This window comes from Anoplopoma fimbria, chromosome 12 (genome assembly GCF_027596085.1).
Source record: "Anoplopoma fimbria isolate UVic2021 breed Golden Eagle Sablefish chromosome 12, Afim_UVic_2022, whole genome shotgun sequence".
Classification (NCBI taxonomy): domain Eukaryota; kingdom Metazoa; phylum Chordata; class Actinopteri; order Perciformes; family Anoplopomatidae; genus Anoplopoma; species Anoplopoma fimbria.
In genome coordinates, this window is record NC_072460.1 from 11,537,029 (window position 1) to 11,562,421 (window position 25,393).

General features: G+C 45.3%; 1 protein-coding gene across 1 annotated transcript in view; it reads right to left on the bottom strand.

Moving 5' to 3' along the window:
• rerea (arginine-glutamic acid dipeptide (RE) repeats a) overlaps positions 1-25,393 on the bottom strand; it is a 98,556-nt gene that overhangs the window by 67,616 nt on the left and 5,547 nt on the right. The window contains 1 exon segment of the mRNA XM_054608924.1: positions 5,822-6,332. Coding sequence (XP_054464899.1) covers positions 5,822-6,188 — 367 coding nt within the window. The 5' untranslated portion in view covers positions 6,189-6,332.

Here is a 25,393-nt window from a genome sequence, read left to right on the forward strand (position 1 = left end):
TTGCAGCTGTTAAGTTTAACTTCTTCTACTCGCCTCCACCCTGCAATCCACTGGCGACCGCCACGCCACCCAGAAAGATAGAGAGAGCGAGAGTTCAATACTCTGACACTGGGAGATAGTCGTGACGCTGCTGAGCACAGTTCCTCCGACCTGAGCACTTCACTGAAACCTGATCCTGGCAGTCACTGAGTCTCCAATTACGTTGTCACTGGCGAGTTCAAGCGGCGGAATATTTATATCATTGTTATAACCTCTTAATGCACACACACACACACACACAAACACATACAGACACACAGCAATTTACTCAGCTGTAGCTCATTGTTCAGGCAGCCATTCTCTAATGGCTGCCGAGCATGTCTAATCTAAAACACACCTAGCCTCAGCGAAAGGAGCCGTGTCCTTCTCTGCCTGTATCAGGCAAATAAGATGCTATTTAATTTGCTGCAGCATTTCAGCAGAGGGGAGGGGGAGTTAGGAGATAATATCAGCACGCTTTTCTTTTACGAGCCGCCAACAATGGAAAAGTCGCCATGTGAACACAGTCATATATGCCAATGTTTTGTAAACAGTGATGGGGTTGAGGGGGGGCGGCGGCTGTGGAATGAGATCAGCTACACACAGCAGAAATAGGAGCACATTTTAGGACACAAGCAGGCTTATTAAATCAAGAGGAGCATTTGTTTTTACCAAGCTTGCAGGTGGTAAGTGTTAGCCATGAGGCAGGATGCACCTGCATTGTTGAACGGGGTGCTCGGCTCAAACAGGGCACACATAGGCAAACGTACACCGGCACACACACATACAGCAGAGTAGTGCACAGCTTTAGCAAAGCTACCCCCCTTGAGTGTACGGATCCTAAAATTAAATAGCACAAGGAATGCAATAATGGCACCACAGGGGTGTGAGGGGACTAGAGGGCCAAGAGAGACAGAGAGCTTGGGAGAAACTGGTGTCATTACTGATCCAAGAACAGACCGCAGCGCCTCTGCAAGGGAGACCTGATGACCAAGGCAGCCTTGTGCCACTTCCTGCTGGGTCAAGGCCCGGAGGCACACGGACGCTTTGATTCTTCTCCCAACTTTCCTTCCTCTCTCGTCATCCACAAGCCCCATAACTCGGCCTTCTTCTCACTGGAAAAAAGCAGTGGGAAATACCTGGCAAGCGATACCATCAGCTCTCTACAATAGGGCAGGCCTACAGCTGACTGAGCTCCTAGGGGAGAACAGAGGCTCTTTGACTACACCCCCCCTCCTCTCCCCCATCCTCCTCTCCCTTCTCCCTCTCGGCTAGCCCACGCTTTCTCATTTAGCAGTCGGCAGGTGGTTGGATTTCACTAAAAAGCCCTTTTCCCAGAGTCTCTAGTGTGGGGAGAGATGGGCGAGCAGAGAGGGCTCTTTAAAAATAGATCTATTCAGTTAGCGACAGGCTACAGATTTACACCGCTATGTTTCAAAACGAGAGGACTCCGAGGGCTTGTCCCTCATGTTAGCTTGACTGGAAAACAGCAAACTGATCGCCAGCTAGTCTTTGTGGCGCAGGGGATGCTTCAGTTTACGGTGCCTGCGCTCTAGAATAACCAATCTAACACATACTGCACCACATTATACAGGCTCCTAAAGAGGATCCGTACTGAAAACAGACCTCGGTTGAATGCTGTGCTCCTATCAAGGGAAATTTACTCTAATCTGAATCAAATGCAAAAGTATCTTAATTGCAAAAAACGATTGGCATTGTAAATTTATACCAAACTTACATAACATAACATCTCACTTTTAAAGGGCACTGTATGAATTTCAGAACATTTTTCCAACTCCAAATGACAGAATGCAACAATATCTAAAGCAGGATTTGTACAGCTTTGGAAGCACTTTCAAGGTACGTAATCCAAAAATGTCAAGACTATTGAAGCCTTTATCATCACATCTAAATTGTAACAAATAATTAAATCGTGAAAAATAAAGTTTACAGAATTTATTTATTCTGTAAACGCAAGAGCTGTTCATATTATCTTTGATGTATGTTTTGATCATGATTATTCAATGCTTGGTTATGTTCAGGGTAAAAGGCCTTCACCAACGAGGGGCTTGATAAAAACATTTTCTTTAAAGAAATTGTGAAATGCTCGCTTGAAAAAACTTTTTATACTGGCATCCTTGCAAATCAGCGACAGTTGCAACACTTGTTAAATAAACTTCAACTCATTCAGTTCTTTTACTTTCTCATAGAGTGAGGGTCTGCTCTGAATCTACTGTTAGAAGCCAGCGTGTAACTAATAAATATAACAACAGCATTGTTTCATTTAGAATACAAAAATGATTTTGGTTTACATGTGTGGTTTTGAAGATGAAAGACCGGATTATGTAAAAAAAACAAAAAGCATTTTTCAAGGATTGTATTAAAGCGTATTCCCGACATTGAATAAATAATGGTTGAAATGAAACATGTTCCAAACTTTTAAGGCTTTGTACGAACCTGGGAAAGGTTTCGTGTATTAGTGCAACCGCAAAAAAAATGTCAGTTTGTCAGCTAAGCCTCTACACTAAATATTATATTTTACACTCTATATGAATATAAGTATTATTTAGTTAAAAATGTATAACTAAAGAATTGTGTAGTGTGACTGCCAACAGTTGGTCCAGAGTTTGAAGAAGGGAGGGAGGGCTGGTTATCCAGCTCTACGTGTGTGTCAGACATACTCCTGCTGCACAGCTTACCGTGTGTGCACATGACACACACACACTCACACACAAACACACTCCCTAGGGTTCTGTTGTGGCTGCGGCAAGAAGCGCCAGCTGTCCATATCAACAACTCCCCCAACACTCGTACACACAAGGTGTTTTTTCTCTGACTAGCCTGCATCTCTCTGTATTATACAATGCTCACACGACAAAAACCTATCACATTCTACGACGACAGGATTGAATCTTATCATTATCGTCCTGAAACGCAGTGGGCTGGCTGTGGCAGCCATGTTGTGTGACATAAAACCGAGGTAGAAAGGCAGACGGAGTGGAGGGGGGGCAGGTGGTTTCCATTAGCTCTCTCCATTTTAAACAGACCAGCCAGCCAGTCAGTTAGGGAGGAAGGAGACATGCTATGGCAGCCTGAACAGCCAAGCAGAGTCCTGCTGCAGTGGAGAGAAGGGATGAGCAGTGAGGATAGTACCGTGTCTCTGTGTGTCTTTAACCGAGCATGTGTGGCGCAGCAGTGTGCTTTTCAGAGATAGGAACTGGGTCTATGACTGTTAAAAGCATGCATTACATATGTGTTGGTGTGTAGAGGTACACTTGTGAGTGTGCAGAAATACTGGTTATCAGTGTCCTGTGCATGTGTGTGTACTGACACGTTTTTTGTGCTATTAGGGTGTCTCCTATTGATCCCCCTATGGTAGTGTGTATAATCTCCAGAGAGAGGAACTATAATCTTGAGTGGGGTGGTGGACGGGTGTAGAGAACAGGCTCTGGAGGTGTCTGGCCGGGCCTGGGGAAAAGGTGAGAGCTCAGCCGCAGGGCACAGATCAATTTTGCACATCTGTTTGCACTGCATCAGGCTGTTCACCCCAGCAGCCGACTACACCAATGGCCTGGGACAAAGTCTCCTGGCCACCACCACAGACACCCTTCGCCATCCTTTTTAAGCAGTAGCAGAGCTACAGTTAGCTGCAGGCCTACCTACTGGCCGATTGCACAGCCATCCAATCGATGTGCACTAAGCCGCCTGAACCCATCTTCAAGGGATAGAAAGGCTGAGCAGAGAGATTGGAAGGTGGCTGCAGATTGGGAGTGTGCAGACGGTTTCAATACTGGCTTACCCGTTATGTTTTGTGTGATGACATAGACCTGTATGTTTCTAAAGCTCCCTGTGTCAAAAGCAATCAAAACAGTATTTTGGTTCACAATTTCTTTCCGTTTCTGCAATGCTTACCATCACGGGTTCTTCCCTCTCCCCATGTCTAGGGCGGAGCAAATCCCTCTCCAGGGGTGGTGAGTTTTACATATTGTGTGTCACTAGACGGCTATAAAGGGATTTAACATTTAGTAAAGCATAATCCATTGCAGGCTTTGTGCCTGCCTAAGCTGCACGCATCAAATCTGATTGCAAGAAGGCTGCTACCAGTGACCAAGCGGGAGGAGAAAAACATGCACACACACACACACACACACACACACACACACACACACACACACACACACACACACACACACACACACACACACACACACACACACACACACACACACACACACACACACACACACACACACACACACACACACACACACACGTCTTATCTTATCACTTGAACAATTACAAGAGGAGACAGCAGGAGGTCAGTTGCTGAGGTAGAGGATCTTCTATATTGACAACAGGAGGTAAATTACAAACTAGTGTAGTGATCCTGGGGCCACCCACTACCCGATCCTGGCTCATCCCTAAACTAAACCCAACCAACAGCAGCAGTCTGTGTGGAGGTAGCAGGTTGTGACACTCGAGCCGCTCCGCTCTAGACCTGTCAAACTAATTGAAGGAGAAGACAGGAAATATAAATATTCCCCATCAACCAGACACTGGCTGAGCTGTGCAGTCGGATGTGGAAATATAAATATTCGGCAGGGCTAATCCACTGAGACGGTCGACTTTGTTTATGTGCCTTTTGAATGTTTCATTGATGTGACTGACTGCTTCCGTCCCCCCCTCTGCCCCTCCATTCTCTCTACTCCTCCTCCGCCCCCCTCTCCGCATGGTTAAGTATGAGACAAAGCGCTGGTGCTCTCTCTATTAAACATGAAATGCGGTGCAAAAAAATGCTACAATGGAGTCTGTTGCTGAGAGTTAGAGAAACAGAAATAGAGAGGGAGCAACAACAAGACTTAGGTGACTGCTTTCTATAGGACTTCTACTGATACAGGTGCAGACAAAGATAATTTAGCCGACAAGATTACGCAGCTAGACGTTAAGTGTAGGGTGGGGAGGTCTGGATGTTTCACTGCACCTACTTAAAGTTGTCTCTTTGTATTTAAAAAGAAAAAAGGAGGGAGTGTTTGCGTGAATGCTTTATGGGCAGGTAGTTGGAGAAGACAATAACAATACAATGACAGTAACACACTGGCTGTAATTTCCTACTCCCCCCCTCACACTACTTGACCTTTTGCTAGCTGCTAGATAAACGAAGAGACAGGGCGGCAATGATTTAGTTGCGAGGCGGATAGCACCGAGCGGTAGCTGAGAGCCGCCTACACACACGACTAGCTGGTCTGCTTCCTTCCGACAGTGAGTGTTGACATTCCCCCGCTCTAATACAACCAATTTCTAAACAGAAGGTGAAAGAGAGGCCATGTTTACAGCTGCAGAAAAGGTTGCTTCTCCTTTTAGCCTCATGCATCAGATGTAATAAAAACACTGTAGCGCAGCTCAAACATCTTTACAGGAAACTAGAGTACCATTTGGCCCCAGAAGAGATAGCATACATTCAGTGAGTCAGATGGTGTTTGGATGAAATCATTATCATTATCATGGCTGTCGTCACTATCACATCATCTAGTGAAGCACCACTCTGCTTTATTGACTTAGGCCAAGACAAAGCACAGAGTGGGTCAACTTGGAATTGATTGTTTGACGTATTGGCCTCTAGCCTGAGGGAGTACTTTTGCTGTTAAAGAGTTGCTACTCTGGTGATTGTGATGTTAAGAGGATGGTTTTAAATATCAGTATACTGGGAAATTGATAAATGGAGATTGACACTGCAGTTGGTGGCCATTCAGATGAGTTCAGCCCACCTGCATACACCCTTATATCAGCCATGACTAGGACTTACCTCCGGCTCTGTAAACAACATCGTCTTCTGTGATGAAGGACGTGATTTCTCCGTTCTCTGTGCGCTCGTAGCGTGACTTCTTCTTAGGCGTCTTCTTCTTGCCTTTCTTGCCGGCCTCCTCTGCCGTGCCGCTTCCTCCACCTGTGCTGCCGTTTTCGTTGTCCTCGTCTTCGCTGTGTTCGCTCTCTGCATAGTTCTTGGCCCCGCCCTCAAGCGTACAGCTGCGTCGCGGCCTGGAGCTCTCGCTCTCGCGGTCGCCCCGGTCCCCGTCCTGCCGGCGGGACTTTCCAGACTCTCTCTTCTCGCGGTCCCTGTCTCTGTCCCTGTCCCGCTCTTTCTCCCTCTCTTTCTCTTTGTCGGCCGTCATGATCCGCCACGTGCCTTCCTCAGTCCTCTCACGGCTGGGCCTCCGTGAAAGGTAGACTGTGAGCCTGGGCTTCAGTCTTCTGAATTTACCAGTCAAATCCAGGGAAAATTTGGCCACACCAACAACCCCAGTGTTTCAGAAAAGCTGTGGACAAGAAAATAAGGACAATTAGCATAAGTCATTATCCTTATAGTAAGGAAGCAACAATTTCTAAGTGAAAAGGCGCTTTTTTTTTTTACATCTTTTGTGGGTGAGAAAACCAAGTTTAGTTCCTAGAGATCAGGCAGCTGTGCTGACTCTTCTCAACATCACAGTAATTGTTGGCACTCCCCTTCACAACCATGTATACTCAGGAGAGCACTGAGTAGCTTTATCAAAGAACAGAACCTCCAAGCCTCCTGCTCAAGCATATTTCCATTCTTTCACAAAGGCGGTAAAACTGAGGGCAAAAGAGTGGAAAAAGAGAGAGAGAATGACAAGTGCTGCATGCACAGTATTTGTAACACAATAAGCTTAAGGGAAGTCGTAACTGAATAAGCATAAAGAGGTTGTGCTGCATGGAGGATGAGGCTGGCAGCCAATAGAATTCCTCAGAGATAATGTGTCGAGGGGCTTTTTCGGCACAAGACACTGCTTGTCGCCTGCAATGCCACGGGAGAGACGCAGCGTAAAAACTCAACGACAGCGTTAACTGGCTAGCTTTTCTGCAGACCATCTGTGATGACACCAGGCTGAATTTTACTCATCTGTGTGTGGTTGTGTGTGTGTGTGTGTGTGTGTGTGTGTGTGTGTGTGTGTGTGTGTGTGTGTGTGTGTGTGTGTGTGTGTGTGTTCTGGCTTACTGGACTGCAACCCTGCCCCAACCCTGTGCCCTGTCTGACAGTCACCGCTGTGTTAATGTGAAGTGACAGCTCTGGAGGGGAGAACACAGCAATCCACTGGGTGAGGAGGGGGAGAGGAGGGAGGCTGCGCCAGTCATCTGCTGTGCCCGGTCCACTCGCTATTTTCTACTGTTTTTCACTCAAAAGGGAACCCAGCTACCACTTTCTCATGCCATAATGAAATCCCTCCATAAACACTGAAGTGTGCAAAGCTGAAGCAGCACGCTGTCTGCACCACACTGCCCCTACACACAGCGCCTACAAAGGAGGCTTCTCATTTACTGCCAGTGTTTACCCCCCCACTGCAACAAATTAACTAGAAATAGTTATTACTGCCCCCAGAGGGATCAGACCAGGCAATCAGCACCCGCGTTACCATGGTGGTGATAGCAGAGTGGGAGAGGGAGAGTGAAAAATTAGCAGGGGTAGAGATTGAGCCAGGTAGAGCAGACTCCGCTCTGAGAGAAAATTATACGGCATGTCTGCAAGTGGACGTGCACTTATTGTAAAGTCTGGAGAGAATGTGATTTAAAGAATAGAAGGAAAGAGGAAGGTGGAAAGGATTTTGGCAGACACACACACACACACACTGACACACACACTGACACACACACACACACACACACACACAATGAAGCGTGTTTGACAACGGAGCTCCTCAGCAGCGGGTGCTGTCATCTCATGAGCAGACACCAACTGACAGGGCAGCTGCTCTTGTCGTCGGCTTCAACACAAACACCGGGCCTGATTAAACCGCAGCCTCGTAACAGCCCCATTAATCACATAATGATGAGTTACCACAGCGACCACCAGGCTGCCTGCATACACACATATATGCAGGGACACATTAGTGAACACGCAGGGGCTCAGGGAAAGTTATAACGCGTGTGCGTGCAAACACACACACACACACACACACACACACACACACACACACACACACACACACACACACACACACACACACACACACACACACACACACACACACACACACACACACACACACACACACACACACACACACACACACACACACACACACACCTTCGCCTGTGTGCCAAAATACATACTGTGCCACCTCCTGTGTCCATATCCAGCAGCATGTCTCGGACGTGTGAGGAACATGAAAACATTGATGAAGGTACCATTTGATAGCACAGCTCTAAATCCTGGGAGCTGCCAGAATCTGTGTATGAGCTAAGCACCACTTCTCTCCTCTAATCAGTAACATAAGCCTCTTCCACCGAGAGCAACGCGGACCCTGAACTGTTGCAAATGGAGGGCCGGCCCATTCTCCTTTGATGTCGTGGGCTGCTATAAGCCTCCATAAGTATCTTAACAATCTAGGTGCTATTAGTTTGCATCTGGATACACTTTATAAAAAACTGCCTCATTCCAGATTCTTTATCTCCAATTACCTTGCTGAAGTTAACATAATTGTATTTATTTAAAAATCCCCCATACGGACATGCGCCTGCTCTTAATTGTGTTAAAACTTTTATTAGTCAATTAACAATATGTCTATGGTTAATTTGTTGCACATCAGTAGCTGCAGTGTGATGCAAATAAAAGAGCAGTTTGAAGGAGTGAGTCAGTGTGAAGTAGTAACACTGAGGCAATGAAAAGTCATAATGTATTGATGGCTGACAGGGAAGAGAAAGAGAGAGTGAGACAGAGAGAGAAAGCGAGGGGGGAAGGCTCTCCACCCACAACTCGGGGAAACAAAGTGCTTAGTAGAAAAGCAGCGCCGGCTGCCTGGCCGATGAATAACGCTGTGAGGGGGCAGGTGAGGCTTGGAGCTATTACACATCAATCACTGGGCCAGGACCCTTTGAAAGATACCAGCTGTCTTAATGGAAAAGAGAAGGCGGGGGCAGCGGCTGGAGAAGGGGTTGATGGGGTCCCAGCCAACGTCACCTAATCCACCATTTACATTACTGCAATGGAGTCAAGGACTAGCAGCCAGCGGGGCCCTGCTCAAATACATTTCTCTTTTCCGAGGCTGTTTAAATGAGACCTCTGGCCTGGAAAACCACACAGTTTGTGGCTCGATTAACACATCATCCCCCACAATGGCCACACAGCAGGATTCTGTTTCTAAACACAGTTGTTTTTTTCTCTCGCTGCCTCTGTCTCCATCTCCCGAACAGCCTTTTAACAAATGTTTTATTCGTTCCAATCACTCTCACATTTACCCAAATCCATGTGAGTCTGTAGTTTTAAATTAAAACCTGTCTGTGGATAAACATCCAAATTAGCAGGCTTTGCTTGAGTACCTATGCAGCTGTAGGGTTTCTTTTTCCATCCCGCCAATTTTTTTGTAATTGATTATCTTGGATTATAAATATGCTGGACATTTTATTCAAACAGCATTTTATAGAAATAACCGAGAAACTAGAATTTTCTACATTTAAATAGCATTTTATAGAAATAACCGAGAAACTAGAATTTTCTACATTTAAATGCAAAATTGAATCTAAAGACAATATAACCAGCTCGGGGATCCACTCAGTTTTTGGGAGAGTGTCTGAAAAAGTCATTCATGGCATATTCAATTGGAGAATTATGAAGTAGCAAAATGTGATTGGCAAGGATTTAGGGCCGGCTTTGCGAAGGGATTGAATGAAATACTCGCATGAATACAGATTAGAGGGGAACAATGTTAGCATGAACATACACAGGGTTATTAACAATGAGGGCAACTCAAATTGATCCGAATAAAGCAGCCAGATCCTCAGCAGTGGAGGGATCCTAGCTGTGGCGATGTTGAGCTGCAGCAGGTTTTCGTCAGCTCCAATCCATTACTCGGTGCGATCTAATCTAAGCTGCCATCCCAGCCCCCTAGAAACAACAGCACAATGAAAGGCTCAGCTGGAGGCGAGGGGTAGGCCACTTCATGAGGGATTCTCTGTGGTCTCTGCACGCTGCCTGCTTTGTCTTACCTGGCGCAATCATGGCTTGCTTTATTCTCGGAGGCCCTCTCTGTTTTTAGTTCACATTGGCAGGGCAAAGACACTTGTCTGCTCCACTTGTTTTTTCAATTCACTGATGAGTAACTACATCTTTGTTTTCTTCTCTTTCCCTCTGCTAAAGCTGTGCTCACAAATGCTCTATTTTTAGTCGGCATCCGGGGTTAGTTTAGTAGGTAAAAGCCGTGCTCGAGAAAAAGATAGCTTGGGGCTTTCCAACATTTAAGCCTGCCTAGAGACTCCTGTGGTAAAAAAAGGCAAAAGCACTTCTGCACAAGAACAGATTCTCATGCAGAATGACACCGTGTGCAACATTAAGCTATTGCTGTCTAAAAACATTAGGGGAATTTACAGAAATCTTCCAGGAATGACAATAGCATAGGTTACCGTCTTTCTGTAATATAATCCCACAAACACAAACATATTTTCCTTCCAACAGTCCACAGGTACTTTCAACCACAGACATGAGGATCAGAACGTCTGCTCCGCGGGGTCTAAGCTGCTACTCCATCTCGGCAAAATCCTCCTCTCGTCTCTGTTTGTGTGCTCTCCACAAGAGCTCCAAATGGCCCTGAGGGGGCGGCTCCACAACCCAAGATGTCCATTATCTACAGGGTCTGTGAGCAGGACTTCATTTCACAGCCTAATACCAGCTACTTCCAGACACTGTCTCTTTCAGTCTTTCTGGCTGGAGCCAAGCTGAAGGCCATTTCAGGCAGCTCTGACCGCTGCACTGTGCATCATGTTTAGACACGGTTCCTGAGGGAAATACCATGGACGCAATTGTCACCCTTTACCTTCCCTCTACATGAGGTCCTCTTGACAAATATAATTGTGAGCTGGGCGGTAAAGGACCTCTCCCAATGTGTCATTGATAAGAGAAGCAGGAGAATGTGAGGTATGTGGCAGCAGGCAGCACTATCATGAATGTGTCTCTTAATTGAGTTTCCCTGTAGGTTTGTGGGCTGCCTGTTTTTTTTGTTTTTTTGCTGTGCGAATAAAGTGCCTGATTTGAAAGGATTTCTTATGTATTTTACCTCTCAAGCGGCACTGACAATTCAATTTTTTGGTGAATTATGTTATTGTAATGGAAATTTACCCAAAGGTAAAACTGAGGTCAGGAGAGGTATAAATATGCACTGGGGACACATCCAAGCTTGACTTGCACTTAAAAATATCGGTTCCGTATATGTATCTTCAAACATGTATCTATAAAATGGAGCAGAGCTGTAGCAGGGGGAGGAGGAAGTGAGTAACATGACATTTCTCTCAATCAAATGTGTAAAGGAAACGCTGATTTTGTCGTCAGTTAGAATGAAAGGACTCTTGAGATTTTAATATTTCAGCACTCAATCATGCACCACTCGCACTGATATCCTGCAATCAAACATCCCCCCCTCCTCCAAGATCAGTTTAACGATGGTATCCATCAGTTCAACTCCAACTGGTAGTCTAAATGAGCGTGGGTGAGGAGGAAATGTATTCATACAGTTGGCCTACATCCTTCAGCTACTCTAATCTCTATGCCACACAGAGTGATGTGCCAACACAGAGGAAGAACTAACATAAATAGATTAGAGTGACAGATAAGACAGCTCTGAGGTTTCTGACTGACAGCACAGACCGGCAGGGGCACTGAAGGATGTCTTCTAGAACAGCTCCCAAAAACAAAGCCATTAGGTCAGTACACAAAACCATTTTTTCCCCCCCTGCCTAAGTCATTTAGCTACGTGTCGGCAAACTCCGCTCCCTCCTCGAGCAGATGGTCGGGGGAGGAGGGGGGACAATCCCTCCATTCAACGTCTTATAATGATCCGAGCCAAAAAAACACCTCCACCTCTAGATACCACAGGATGGTATTACCTCTAATTAGGAAGGGCTATTATTTCATATGCAAACGCCTCTCCTCTAACCACCAACTGCCACCCGACCAACCATCACCATTGACTTGTCGTTACAAAATAAATACAACAAAGGATTTTACGCATAACATCCCCTTTTGTTTGTTACCCTCCGAGCTAATTTCAGCATTCACGAAACCACAGCTATAGCTCACGAGTGAATGTGCAACAGTGTAAACAGACAGCGTCAGTGAATGTTTTCCAGTTGTTTGTTCAAGGGAAAAGGGCGACTTCAGAAGAGCAGCCGGTGGGGGAGGTGACTAGGAGAAAGGAATATTCAGTGTAGCGTTCAGCCTTGTCATCCACCATCTCAGTGGTGTAGGCCAGGGATCCTAGGCAGAGGGGAAAGCACCCTCTGCAGTGCGCATGGGAGAATAATATGAATCAGGACTCTGTAGGGCCTCCACGCAGCTAGCCACGCTACAGCCACAGACGGGGCGGTGTTGTAAATATTGCCTTATTCTGGATGCATTTGCTCTCCCTCATCAAAAAAGAGAGAAAAAAAAACAGCTTAGGGGGAAAAAGGCCAGGAGTGATGAAAACACTGCTGGAACAAGCAGGATCTGAGCTCAGAGCTCCCATATCCTCTGAGGACAGCTCATAAAACATGCAGTGGCTGGGACTGGGCCTCTTACAGCAGTGGCATTTAATGCACCCTGCCACAAACACACACACAGGGGCCACACACATACACTGTTAGGATACAAATACACGCCATTAATTAAAAAAAAAAAAAAGAGTCTGAAGGACCACAAGTGAATGCTTAGGTAACCTAAAAATACACAACAGCTACAAAAAGGTAACTATTTTCCAAAAACATTAGCAGCAATGGGCTTTTGGGGAAAATATGAGAAAAGAGGCTGGATATTACGCAGTGTACTGTAGTGATCCACAGATTAACTCGGCCTGTTCATGTGTGAAATGGAGACTTGTTCCCTGAGTGATAGTGTGCTATGCCTCAAGCAAACACAAGCTGCATATTTGTCATCTTCCCAATGCAATATATTGTATTACACATCGCATCCTTTACTTTGCAACGACAATAACACAGAAAAAATACCGCCACACACTGGAGTGCCTTGGTAGCCAAGAGGTTACAGCACATGCCATTTAACTGCAACGTCCTGGTTTCAATTCTGGCCCTGAGACCTTCGACACTGTCCTCTGTCAAGTAAAGGGGAAAATGCCCCCCCATTAAATCTTTTTAAAAATACCAGCCGACACATGATTGCTCAGGCAGACTATTGGCCTGTTGACTTTTTAAATGGAAGGTGAATGCAGCTGGCTGTGCGGCCGAGTTGCTGTGAATAAGCCTCAGATATTCTTGGAATGTTAATGTTAGGCTTTGACCATGGCAGTCTCACCGACTTCTCCTCTCACCACTGGGCCATTATGATTAATGTCAATGAAAATACAACTTAGCTCTGCCTGTGCCAATAACACTCAAAATACAGAGAACACCAACTTAATGATTTATATAACTAAATAAAATAAAAAACAGGAGAAGAAATACATATTTTTCTGGCATAACTGTTTATACTGCGCTCAATAACCACTAAATGATGAGACACAATTGTTAACTAATCCCATGGTTGCATTGTGATCTCCTATGCATGAGCACACTATATTCTGTGCTCATGCATAGGAGATCAGACTCTAGTAGTGCGTCTACCGTCGCAGTGGCTGAATGAAAATCTAGGAGGACACCTTTGAGGAGCTACAGACTTGTTAAATAGCTTCCCACTGCGTCTGCAAGCTTATAAAAAGCCACTGAGAGCATATTCACTACAGTGTAGCATTCATCTAAGTGTACACACACGTGTCAATCTAAAATGTGTAGGCCATTGACACGCACGTTTACAACACACACACACACACACACACACACACACACACACACACACACACACACACACACACACACACACACACATACATACATATATATATATATATATATATATAAATATAAAAAAGAAAGCTGCTGCTGCTGCTGAGCAACTGTATTTGCAGTCCAGGTCAGACTATGTGCTCAGCCAATAAATGGCTGGAGTGTAATGTGCCTTGACCTTCTATCTTTCTTTCAGCAGCTCCTTACATATATTGCTGTCTCTCCTCATATATCACTCGGGCAAATGGCGCCCTTCACCCTGTTCCCTCCTGCCCCCCTGCCGTACTCAACTGACAGCCCTGGCAGCTTCCTCACTACACACAAGAGGAGGAGGGGGGGGGACAAGGCTCAACGCTGCAATGAATAATTATGTTTCATAACATGCCCCCCCCCCCCCCCCTTTATTAGCATCAAACAATAATTAATGGGGAACAAGGGGGCACTGAAGAGTCTGCTTTTCGCTTTCCAGAACAAGAGGGTCAATATGCCCTTCAACCCGTTTTCTCTCTGCTCGCCGTCAGAGCAGGAGACACCTCATCCCTCTTAAAAACATGCTCTTAGCTTATTTATGATGCCAGTTGCTCTGTCGGAAAAAAAGCAACATTCCTGCTACACTCAGCAAAACTGGCCGGATCACTTTACGCAGCGGTTCACTACTTCCATCTCCACACCTCTTCTCAACAGGCCAACTCAACAATTCAATAATGAATATGAAATGCCTCCTAATTGATGTCTATGGGAGTTGGAGGGGCTGACAATGCGGGGCTATTGGACATGTGCTTGACTTGATTAAGTTTTTGTTTCACGTATAAAAAAAAGATAAAAAAAAGAAGAAATCTCTGATCAGCAGTAGCAAAGCAAGTCCTGATCGAATTAGCTTTGCACTAAGAGCTCCATTGATCTTGGCACTCATCTGTGCAGATGAGACCCAGAAAGGCATCTGGTAATCCAATAGGAGGGATGGGAAGTGCTTCAAGGACTCTGCTGTGTTTACCCACCTATTTCCGACACAAAGAGGCAAGATGTTAGTGCACGCCACTCACTGGACTGATTGGAAGCCACGGGGCCTTGGGAGCTCCAGTGAAATGAATAAGAGTCGCAGTGTGACCAAAAGCAAGGTACTTGAAAGCTGAAAGTAATTGCTTTCGCCATAGCTATCATGTAATGAGTAAACAGGATGAATCAAGCGGAGCCAAGATCAGTGTTTAAATGAGCTGTGCGGTAGCATTCAGATCCTAATACAGGCTTCAGTTCATAATCCTAGCCAAAAATCTAAAAGCGAGGGCTGACATCAATTTAAAGGTTCTATTCACTCGAGCGTGAAAGTGTAAGTTAAGGAGAATAAATGAAGGGAAATCTTTCTTTACACCGTGAACTTCATTGCAGCAAGCATTTATGCAAGCCTTCGCAATCAATTTTGCATGACTTGAATGACATCAAACAAGAACCCAGAGGGCAGGGAGCATGTGAAAGGAAACAGAGCAAAAACTAAGGTAGTGAAGGGCAAAACACACAGCTGTTTTGCTTGTAGGAACAGTTCAAGTGAAGTGCGCCTCAATAGTATCGCTGTCGTGCGTTCGCGCTGTTTCTAACACACATACACGCACCCGTAATCCATCAAGGGTTCACGAGTGAATGCCCAATAACAGACTGAGTGCGTTTCTCTCCTTCATATCACTGCAGTGAGAAAAAAGAGGGAGTACTCTTCGGCGACCCGCAGACACACCGCAAACACTCACTCCTCTCATACCACACTAATAACCTTGGGCCGTCTACCAATGCCACGACTTTATGGAACAGTATGGGCTCTAAATAGAAGCTCCATTTCTCACCGGCAGTCGGTAACAGCTCTATTTCAGCCGCCCTGTCATTAAATATTTATCTTAGCAGTGTTGCTGATCATACCAAGGTGATAACCATTAAATAAATCTAAATCTGGGGCTTTATGTCTGCCCCTCACTCCCCCACTGCCACAATAAAGACCCTATTTTTAAAAGGATTATCTACAAGTGTCCCTTTAATCAGTGCATGGCAGGACTATATCCCTCAACAACAGTCTCAGAGGAATACCTTTCCCTGAAGCCCTATCAGGCCGTGGATCTCCTTCACTGACGGCAGCCTGAGTGAGTGGGAGTGAGTGTGTTTGTGGATGAAAAGATGTGCTGCTACCTTGCTATGATGTCCCCTCCAACCACCTCAGAACAAAGGCCTCCATGTTGAAGTGGAGTTATGATGGCACGGCGCTCTTAAGGTCCTCTGTTGCTGTGTGTCCTATTGCTTTCTATCCCCTTTGTTAGGCCGGTGTTTGTTATGCTAGTGAGATAAGCCACTGTTGTGGGTAGCTGGGTGTACACTACAGCAACCGGCGTACTGCTTGAGTGCCAAAGCCGACAGTCTGTGGGAGGGATTGTGGGTGTTATTGATCACTAGGAGACAGATGTCCAGAATTGCCCCGACGCTGACTCAAACACTAACCCCAAAAACTGTGTGTTTGCAAACTGCTTCCTGGTGGGCTCTTCAGTTGATCTCTATCTGGCCAATGGAGTCAGCTTTCTTTATCGTAGCAACCTTCCTCTTTTACTGGCAGAGGGCTGAGCGGCGTTGTTATTTATGAAACAGATGAGATGGAAGTGTACTCTGCTACAGCCTGATAAACATTACAAGCTGTCTGATTCTGAAAAAAAAAAAAGACACACCAGGCTCGAGCAAACAAAGAAATTTGATGTTTGGGTGAATGCAAAAAAAACATTAAATGCATATTGCGAATGCCTCTGGAGAACAAATGAGTGGCAGGGCATTGGCAAGACAGAGCATCATTGTCTACCATGAACGCAATGAATTTCTCCTCTGCACTAAACAAGTGTCATGCTCCAATAAGCAGAATCAAACCCCTTTGAGCATCTGTTGTCTTAAACTCTCCCTCTCTTTGTTTTATGGTGCGCCGTCACAGTTAATGATTTCCCCAAGATTTTTCACATATGATTTACATGTTTGAGATGCTAAATTGAGCAGACACACGTTGTTAAAGCAACCGTTGCTGCCAAATTGAATCCAGAGAGCGTCTGGGCAGAGCTTGGGAGTTTTCACTCAAAAGCAAGGTTGATCGGACAACGTATCAGCTTATTGCCTTTTGGTCTCCTCTGGTTTACATATCTGGATTGTGCAGTCATCCCTTCCAGAGAGAATCACCGCCAGCAAAAACAATTACACCCCCCCACCCAACCCGAGCACGAGCCTCTCACTGACTGTCTCTGCTCAACTTGACAATCAAGCCCATTAGATCACTCTGTGAATTAAAGCTAGTTAACTAAAAGCACTGACACACATCAAGAATAGTCATTAGCCTGTCTTTTTAGCATGAAAAACAGGAATGATTTGCCGGTTCAGAGAGATCATCTCCCTACATGCAGCCCGGGGCAGCCCTAACAGTCTACCTCATTATTTTTGGAAGAACAAGGCCACTGATGAATCCTGTTGGGTTAAATGTAAGGTGCTCTGTCTGTGACCGGGCCCGCACACGGCAGCAGACTGCTTTAAGCTGCTCGTCTTACAGACAAAAAGAAAATGGAGTAACTCGCCAACACTGTAAATACGGATAAATCTCACTCAACTAAGCTGTAAAATCAAAGTGGAATTGTTGGAGTACATCCCTCCCACGCAGCTGCACATTCTGCAGTGAGAAAGCTGTCAAATGTTGGCTTTTTGTGGACACTAGCTGAGCTGACAGGTGCCAATGATACAACGTGAGTGATAAAGACATTCAATCCTGCTTAGAGAGAGAGAGAGAGGTTTTCCAGATGCGATAGTCTGCAATGCTCCAGTGCTTCATTACTGGATAGAGAGAGGCTGTTGCTGTGTTTTCCCATTTGCGTTGCCAGGGTGACAAATGAAAAGCAAAATCGCCTGCACAACTAATCAAATGAGTGAGTGACAACAAGTCAATATTTTCTCATTGTGCGGACAAGCAATATATCTGCACAGTAACGGGCTGAGCTTCAAGGCTTAGGCAATGCTAGACTCTCAGCATTATACGGAAAATGTGCCAATAATCCGACACGTTGCGGCTGTTAAGACCAGTGCCAATAAGGACGAGGTATCAAAAGACAACCTTTACCGAATATGGGCTAAATTACCAACACACCAGACATTGTCTAGACTCTGTACTTCAAACAAACATACGCTGCAGTGTAATGGCGACAAGCCAACAACGACAAAACTGTAATTGGACATTGATCTGTCGAGGTCTAAGGATAAATAACTCATCCTGAAATCAGCCATGAAGGAAGCGGTATGAAAACACACCAACCCTTACTGAGATGTTAGAGAAAATGGGCAAATTGAGAAGTACAAGTACTCAGTAGTATGTACTCAGAATGTATCCATTTTGCTTGAATTCCTTGGGGCTCATTTGTCATTTTTTAAAAGACATCTTATTTTTTTAAAACAGACAATTAGCTTGCTTTTGATTACATCCTTGACACAAAAAAAAAACTCCCTAAACACAAAATGGAGCAAACAGCATCGCTACAAGCCTGGTTAAACACAAGTAAGATCAATGGGTGAATTTATCAGCAAATATTACCATTCGCTGCCTGGCAAGTAATCATTAAGGAATGGCACTGATGCATTATTCATCGGCTAATGTATAATTCAGACTTAACAGCAGATTCTATGCATAAATAAAGCTGTGATACATTTAAACACATTAAATGTTTGCATGCTAAAATGGGATATGAATGCGCAGCATGAGTGCCTCCCTGCTGCTGTCACTCGATTTCCTGCGACCGCTGCTGAGGATGCAGAGATCTATGGTGCATACAGCAATATAGACTATGACAGCCCACTCATCATTACACATAAACTTAATGGACTCGGGCAACTGATATCCTTATATGGTGGAGGGGGAGTAAGCCGTTCCTGTATGGGTTGTTTAAAACGCATAGAGCGTCTTGTTTCTTTGTTGCACTAACTAAATGAAAATCAGAATTGATTAGTAAAACCACACAATACTGCCTTACAGCATACATGTATTATATTTTTCTGATGTATGTACTGTTGCTTTATCTCACTCAGACATCGGACATGTGTGTTCAAACATCACTGCGGGACGGTGAGGATGTTCTTGTTGAAGTGTCAGAGCTGGTGTCAGAGGGACAGTCAACAGGGAGGACGAGGAGGCAGCGAGGACACACAGACTCCATCTGACGGTGTTCAGAGCAGGAGGCCCCTGTGGGGACCGCCATTCCACTTTACCATGCACTGAATTAACGAGGCCAGATGTCCCCCCACTTAACATGTGTGAAAGTGCCCTCGGATGGGCTCAGCTGCTTTAAGGATGTACAGAGAGAGTGGGGGGGGAAAGGAGACGGGGTCCTATTTTCAATTATCACAATTTCTCACTCGTCGTTGGTTCCCAAGGTTTATGTTAATTAAAGATATCGGCCCTTCCTCTGTGCACACAACAAATTAGATGGAAATTGTCTATGAACAATCAAAGCACCTCTCCAGATCATCACTCCCTATTTCTGTAGTCACCCACCAGAGGGTACTACCTCCTTAGCAGTGCTACCACTGTTTCATGTGTACTATGTCTATCAGTGGCTAATGTATTCAAAATATGTCACTGTGAACCACTATCTGCAAAGACAATAGGTCAGGAAATGGCGAGCCGGCTCGTTCCATTTAGAAATGAGACCCATCTAAAGAATCACCAAGACCTGAAGAGATTCATCATGGCCCCTTAAAACCATGAGTCTGCTTTGCTGTAGGGGGATGGAAATGATAATAACAATGGTATGGCAGCCATGACTTCTCATTGATTTTACGCCTGGCTTTATGACAAGGCGGCCCTTGCATTTCTGTGGTGTTGAGGTCAAAAGTGAGAGGGTAAGTGTAAGACGAACCTTTTATGTGGCTGAGATATATTCAGTTGAGCCACATTCACACAACCAAAAAAGCCAGAGTTGTAATTTACCTTAATTGAATTGATCGGCATCTTACATTTTGTTTTTAACGGGCCAAACATCACATCTGTTTCCATTTATGTAGCTTATTATAATAACAATTGGGTCATTTCTTTGTAATTACAATGGATACAGTTGAGTCATTCAGACTATTACCCACAGTGGAAAAGATATCAAGACCCCAGCAGACTTACTCATTAGAAAGACAATTAGAGGCCCGCCAACACTGCGTCAATTACAATTTCTTTGATTCTTTGTGCATTACATCATTCCGTTCAAAAACAACACACAGACAACCTCCGAGTGTTTTTCTACCAGCAAGCAACTGCCATCATCCTGATACAGTGAGAGAAAAAAAAGGGGGCAGAGACGCAGCGTGGTGCAATCCCAGAGAGGGCCATCATGCGAGCAGATTAAATAACGTTTTTCCAATGCCCTGTCAAACATTCAGTCGCCTCTGAGCAGCTAGACAGCCGTTACAGCCTCACTCCATGAAGCATCTCTCTCTCTGTATGGTCGGAAACAGCCTCTTTGATCCGGATATCGCCCCTCGGATTCCTTAGAGGTGACACTTGTACACGCGCCATGTATGTGAGCTGAATGTTTACTAGCTCTCTGTACCTTGTAAGCGGTGAGACTTGTGTTTATGAAAGGGGGAGAATCACACCGCTGCTATGATTCCCTTGGTTTACATGAATCGACAACGCAAACTGCGTACCAAGATCATTTGACCAAGATCAAATCACACTTCAGATTTTAGTTTCTACAAACAGTGGTATGAAGTACTGCAAATAGAGATGATGTGGTGTGCATAATTAAGATTAAGATTAGTATTTTCTCATCTGATAGCAGTGTCACCGTGAAACTCTCAGTGCTCTCCTCCAATACATATCCAAACACTGCAGAACAACCAGGGCTCTTGTGTACAACTCCATTAAGAGGCCTGACCACTTCCTCTTTCATACACTCCACAAGTAGTGAAACTAAATGGATATCCTAACCTCTTGGGAAGAGAGGAAGATGCCATTTCTAAATGTGTGTTCAGAAAGACTAGCTGTGCAAGTTTCCCACATGATAATGCATGTTAGCCATATAACCCAAGTGATTTCTGTCACACTGCTAGTTACCATTTCAGACACAGGCCCAACACTCGAATCAGTGACAACCAAACAACAACAACAAACATGTTTATGGTCTAAAAGCTCAACCACAGACGGCAATTCACCTATATGACTGGATCAAACCCAATCTTTTTTAATCCGCCACATTTTAAGCCGATATTTGTGATGCAAATAAACTCGTATGGCAAGTGACTGCTCCTGAAAATCATCAATAAAAAGGGAAGCAGAACGTGTTGTCTGTAAAATCTTCACACTATCTGTTAATGGTATCTAAATCAAAGAGAACACAAGGTTAGAGAGCACCAGCGGGCAGTTCAGCGTTGTGAGTTACAGGAACACTGACCAGCACAACCACTGTTACATTTAAACTACTATAATTGCACCTCATGACTTTTACAATGGCTCATATTCACATTCCTGTGACATATAAAACCAGATGAGCCTCAAATGTTCAAACATTTTTTAGGTAGATCAAATGTCCTTTTTGTTCCAACAATCATCCATTATCTGCAGTACTTCAGTACTTGTGTGCCACACGTTAGCCCGTGCAGTGTCGCCCCACTCAAGTGGATTAATCACATCTGAATCATTAAGCTAGAGGTCACTTCTCAGCTATAGCAGTGGGATAAAAAAAAAAAACACCACAGGAAGCTGGGCATGGTGGAGATTAGCTCCTCACAATTAGCAATGCAACATCTGAGTCCATGTAATAGCTCAGTGAAAAAATGCAGCAGCAGGGGGAGGATTTCAGGAAGGGATTGTTTTTATTTGGCGGAGATTGAAGGCAATCACTGCCATCCCCCTTCCTCAATTTGTATTTTGTTTCAGGGCTGAATCTTTCTTTCAGCTTATGTGGCCACATAAACAGTGGATTCAGCTTCTGACTGGAGTCACATGAAGACCTGCTATGACCAATTTTACAGTAAACAAGCCCTCCTCCCCCTTCTACTATAACTAGAAAACACTAGATAAGCCGCCTTTCAGACAAATAACTGTAGTCTGCTTTCAAATCCAAAGCCCCCCCCTCCTAAACACACACACACACACACACCACCAGCCCCCTTGCTCTCTTCAACAACAGGCACAGATCTCCCCCCACCCTCCCACAGTGAGAGCTGCATGTGCTTGGGCCAGAGTTCATAGCCTCTGGGGTGCTCTGAAAGGGGGGGGGGGGGGTCAAGTTAATTTGGTGGTCCTTCAACAGTTTGCTGGTTCAGCCGGTCTCCTGCACACGACCCACTAACATTTTTTTCCAAAACACTCAAACTTGTTTCCATTATTACAGTCCAATAATCAATTTATTACTCGAACAAGGCTTCAAATCCAACGGCCAATACTTTAAAATGCAGACGTGGGGAAATCCCCAAATGTATGTGGCACTGACTCACTAGGACCCATAAAAAGAAAAACAGTCAAAATGCAACTTCCTCACACTATACTGATTGCTCGAATACAGACACAGACACACACACAGAGACAGAGACACACAGACACACACACACACACACACACACACACACACACACACACACACAGACACACACACACACACACACACACACACACACAACTATTTTACATCTTTGATGCACGTTTCCTGGGCAGCAGTGTCACAATGTAAGCTCTCTATTCGGTTATTATTCGGACTTTAAGCCCCATTAGCTGCTGAAGCCCTGGTACAGGCTGGACCAGGTCATGGAGGTTGCCTCAGGGTCTGCTACACAGACCAGAGAGGGAGCCAAGTTGTACAACAATGCAGCCAACTTTGAGCACTCAGAAACATTTGACTCGAGGTCACACACGCTTCCTGCTCCGGGTATAAACACAAATGATGACACTTTTAGCCCCCAAAAAGTCCAATCGCCCCCGCTTTATTCACCACTGCGTCCTAAACGAGTCTTTATCAGCCACACATTGCTCTCCCCCCTGTCTGTGCCCCCCTCTCCTCCTCCTCCAACCACAACCGTCCTGCAATTTTTTTTTTTTTTTTTTGTTGTATTCAACTACTCACCCGCCAGTCTGGTGATTCTTGGGAGTCCCAGAGACTGCTGCAAAACAAGTTAAAAAAAAACCCGCGATCCTTGCCCGAGTTGACCCACCGAACTTAGGCAAGCTGGGCCAAATCCATGACCCGGGACGAAGCGAGACGGACGCGGACTACTTTTCCTTCTTCTCTCGCGTACAAACCCCCGCTGCCCGCACGGAGGGACTCGGGCGAGCACTTGCTTCAACAAAAGACGGTTTCACTTTACTGATTTACTGCTCGCGTCCGCAAAAATCGCCGAGCAAAAAAAAAAAAAAGAAAAAGAAAAAGAAAAAGAAAAGAAAAGGCACTATAACGTTAGCGAGTCCCCCCCCCCCCGGAGGAAAACCCTCTTATTCCCTTTGGCCGTGTTGTTGTTGCTGTCGATGATAGTGTCCACATGAGGAGGAACACACGGCGCTTGTTGGTTGTTTCGAGGGGAAACCAGCGAGTTCACCGTTTACAGGCTCCGCTTCCTTTTTCCACACACACACACACACACACACATACACACGTACACGCACACACACGCACGCACGCGCGCTCGCTCTCTCCCTCCTCTCTTTCCTATGCACACACACTCTCCACGCTCTCCCTATCGCTCCCTCCGTCTCTGTTAACCCCCCCCCCTCTCCTCTCCTCCCCTCCTCCTCCTCCTCCTCCTCCTCTTCAGCTGTTCAACAGACGCATCCACATGGCTGACCTAGTCTTTCTTTATCCAGACACTAGTGAAGGAGAATTACCCCGGCCACACTCAAAAAAAAAGAAGAAGAAAAAAAAAAAAAATACCCGAGCGAAACAAAAACATGGACTGGATTCAAACAATCGTCAGGGACAAAAGGGTGGTGGTGGAGGGGGGGCGCCGATGGGGCTGTTGATTGATGGCAGCCCCGTAGGGAAGCGCTGCTCGCACGGTGTGTGTGTGTGTGTGTGTGTGTGTGTGTGTGTGTGTGTGTGTGTGTGTGTGTGTGTGTGTGTTTGTGTTTGCTTACAACTGCATGAGGAAAGCGAGATGCACAGCAGCCAAAGTGGCCCGACCCCACTACCATCATCAACCGATCAATGGGAACGCTTATGGGAATGTGACTGAAACACTAAAGGCAGACAATGAAAAGCTAGTAGTAGTAGTGGTGGTGGTGGTGGTGGTGGTGGTGCCTTGTTAATAATGGCTTAATAGCACACAGCATGTTTCTCTCTCTGTGTGTAGGAAACGCAGCAATGGCACGTTTTACTGATTAACACTCAAATAAATGATGTTCTCAAATACAGGTTACTGATTTATATCGGAAAACGCATTACGCATCTGCGGGAAAACACATAAGAGGGAAGCTGCTGCATGCAGATCAGGCTTGTGGACCTCATTTGCATTTTGGGATAATGAATTAATTAGTCACCCCCACCCATTAGAAAAAGGCAGGAACAAGCGGGGATGGTAATGTGAGAAGTCCATTAGCAATATTTGTGGGGGGGGGCACGACACACTGATTTGAATGGCTAGCCTGCACATCACATCTAATATGATCCTGGTTATTTTTTCTAAGGTCTCGGTACTCATTTTGTGGTACAAGATCTACATTACGGTGTGTTTCCTCTTCATCTCAATGCTACTAATGACCTCACACATGAGAGGAGCGTGATAACAGAGACTGACTGCATTAGGTCGTAAATTAATAGGATGATTTTCATTTCACTGAGCAAGTAACTTGACATATTTTCGTTGTTTTAAACATGATATTGGATCGCTGTCAAAATCAAATTAACTTAAGTAAATAGTCCGAGCATTGGGTTCTTTTAGCACTAAAGCCAAACACGGGTAAGCAGGAGAGACAGGCAGTAAGGATCAATAGCAATTGAGTTGAGGGTGGTGTGCAGGGGGTCTTTCATTGTGCCTCAAACCATGTTGGTTGTCTTCGTTTCGATAGCAGAGGGTTTGGGGGGGGTTGCAACAAAGTGCTAGTAAAACCCTTTCCAGCTCCTGAGGCAACTGTCCTGACACGTCTTTCTCCCCCTCCACATTTAGTAACCTAACACCAACGCAACCACAGCTCCTCCCTTATCACAGTATGTGTACATTTCACAAGGTCAATGTTTATGATATTTACACACAGTCTGCCTCCTTTCCTGAGTTACGCAAACATATACAGAGGATTCAGGATAAGGTGACGGAAAAGCACGCCTCCCTCAGAATCTGATGCTCAATCAAAGCTGGGAACAAAAAGGAATGCAACAACATTTCAGGCACCAAAACTGATTCCGTTATGTGCTACTGAAGAAGAAAACCAGCCAACATTTTCAGTAGGTTTGTGGGGCTTAAGTTGGGCCAAGGCAGCAGTGAAGGGTGAGTGCAGTGAATCCTCTCTGAAGGCAGAGCAAAGCTGGATTGGCTGGCGGGGCAGGCTCCCCTCCCCGGCAGATGAGATCCCATTATCAGGCAGACGAGAACTCCACCTCCA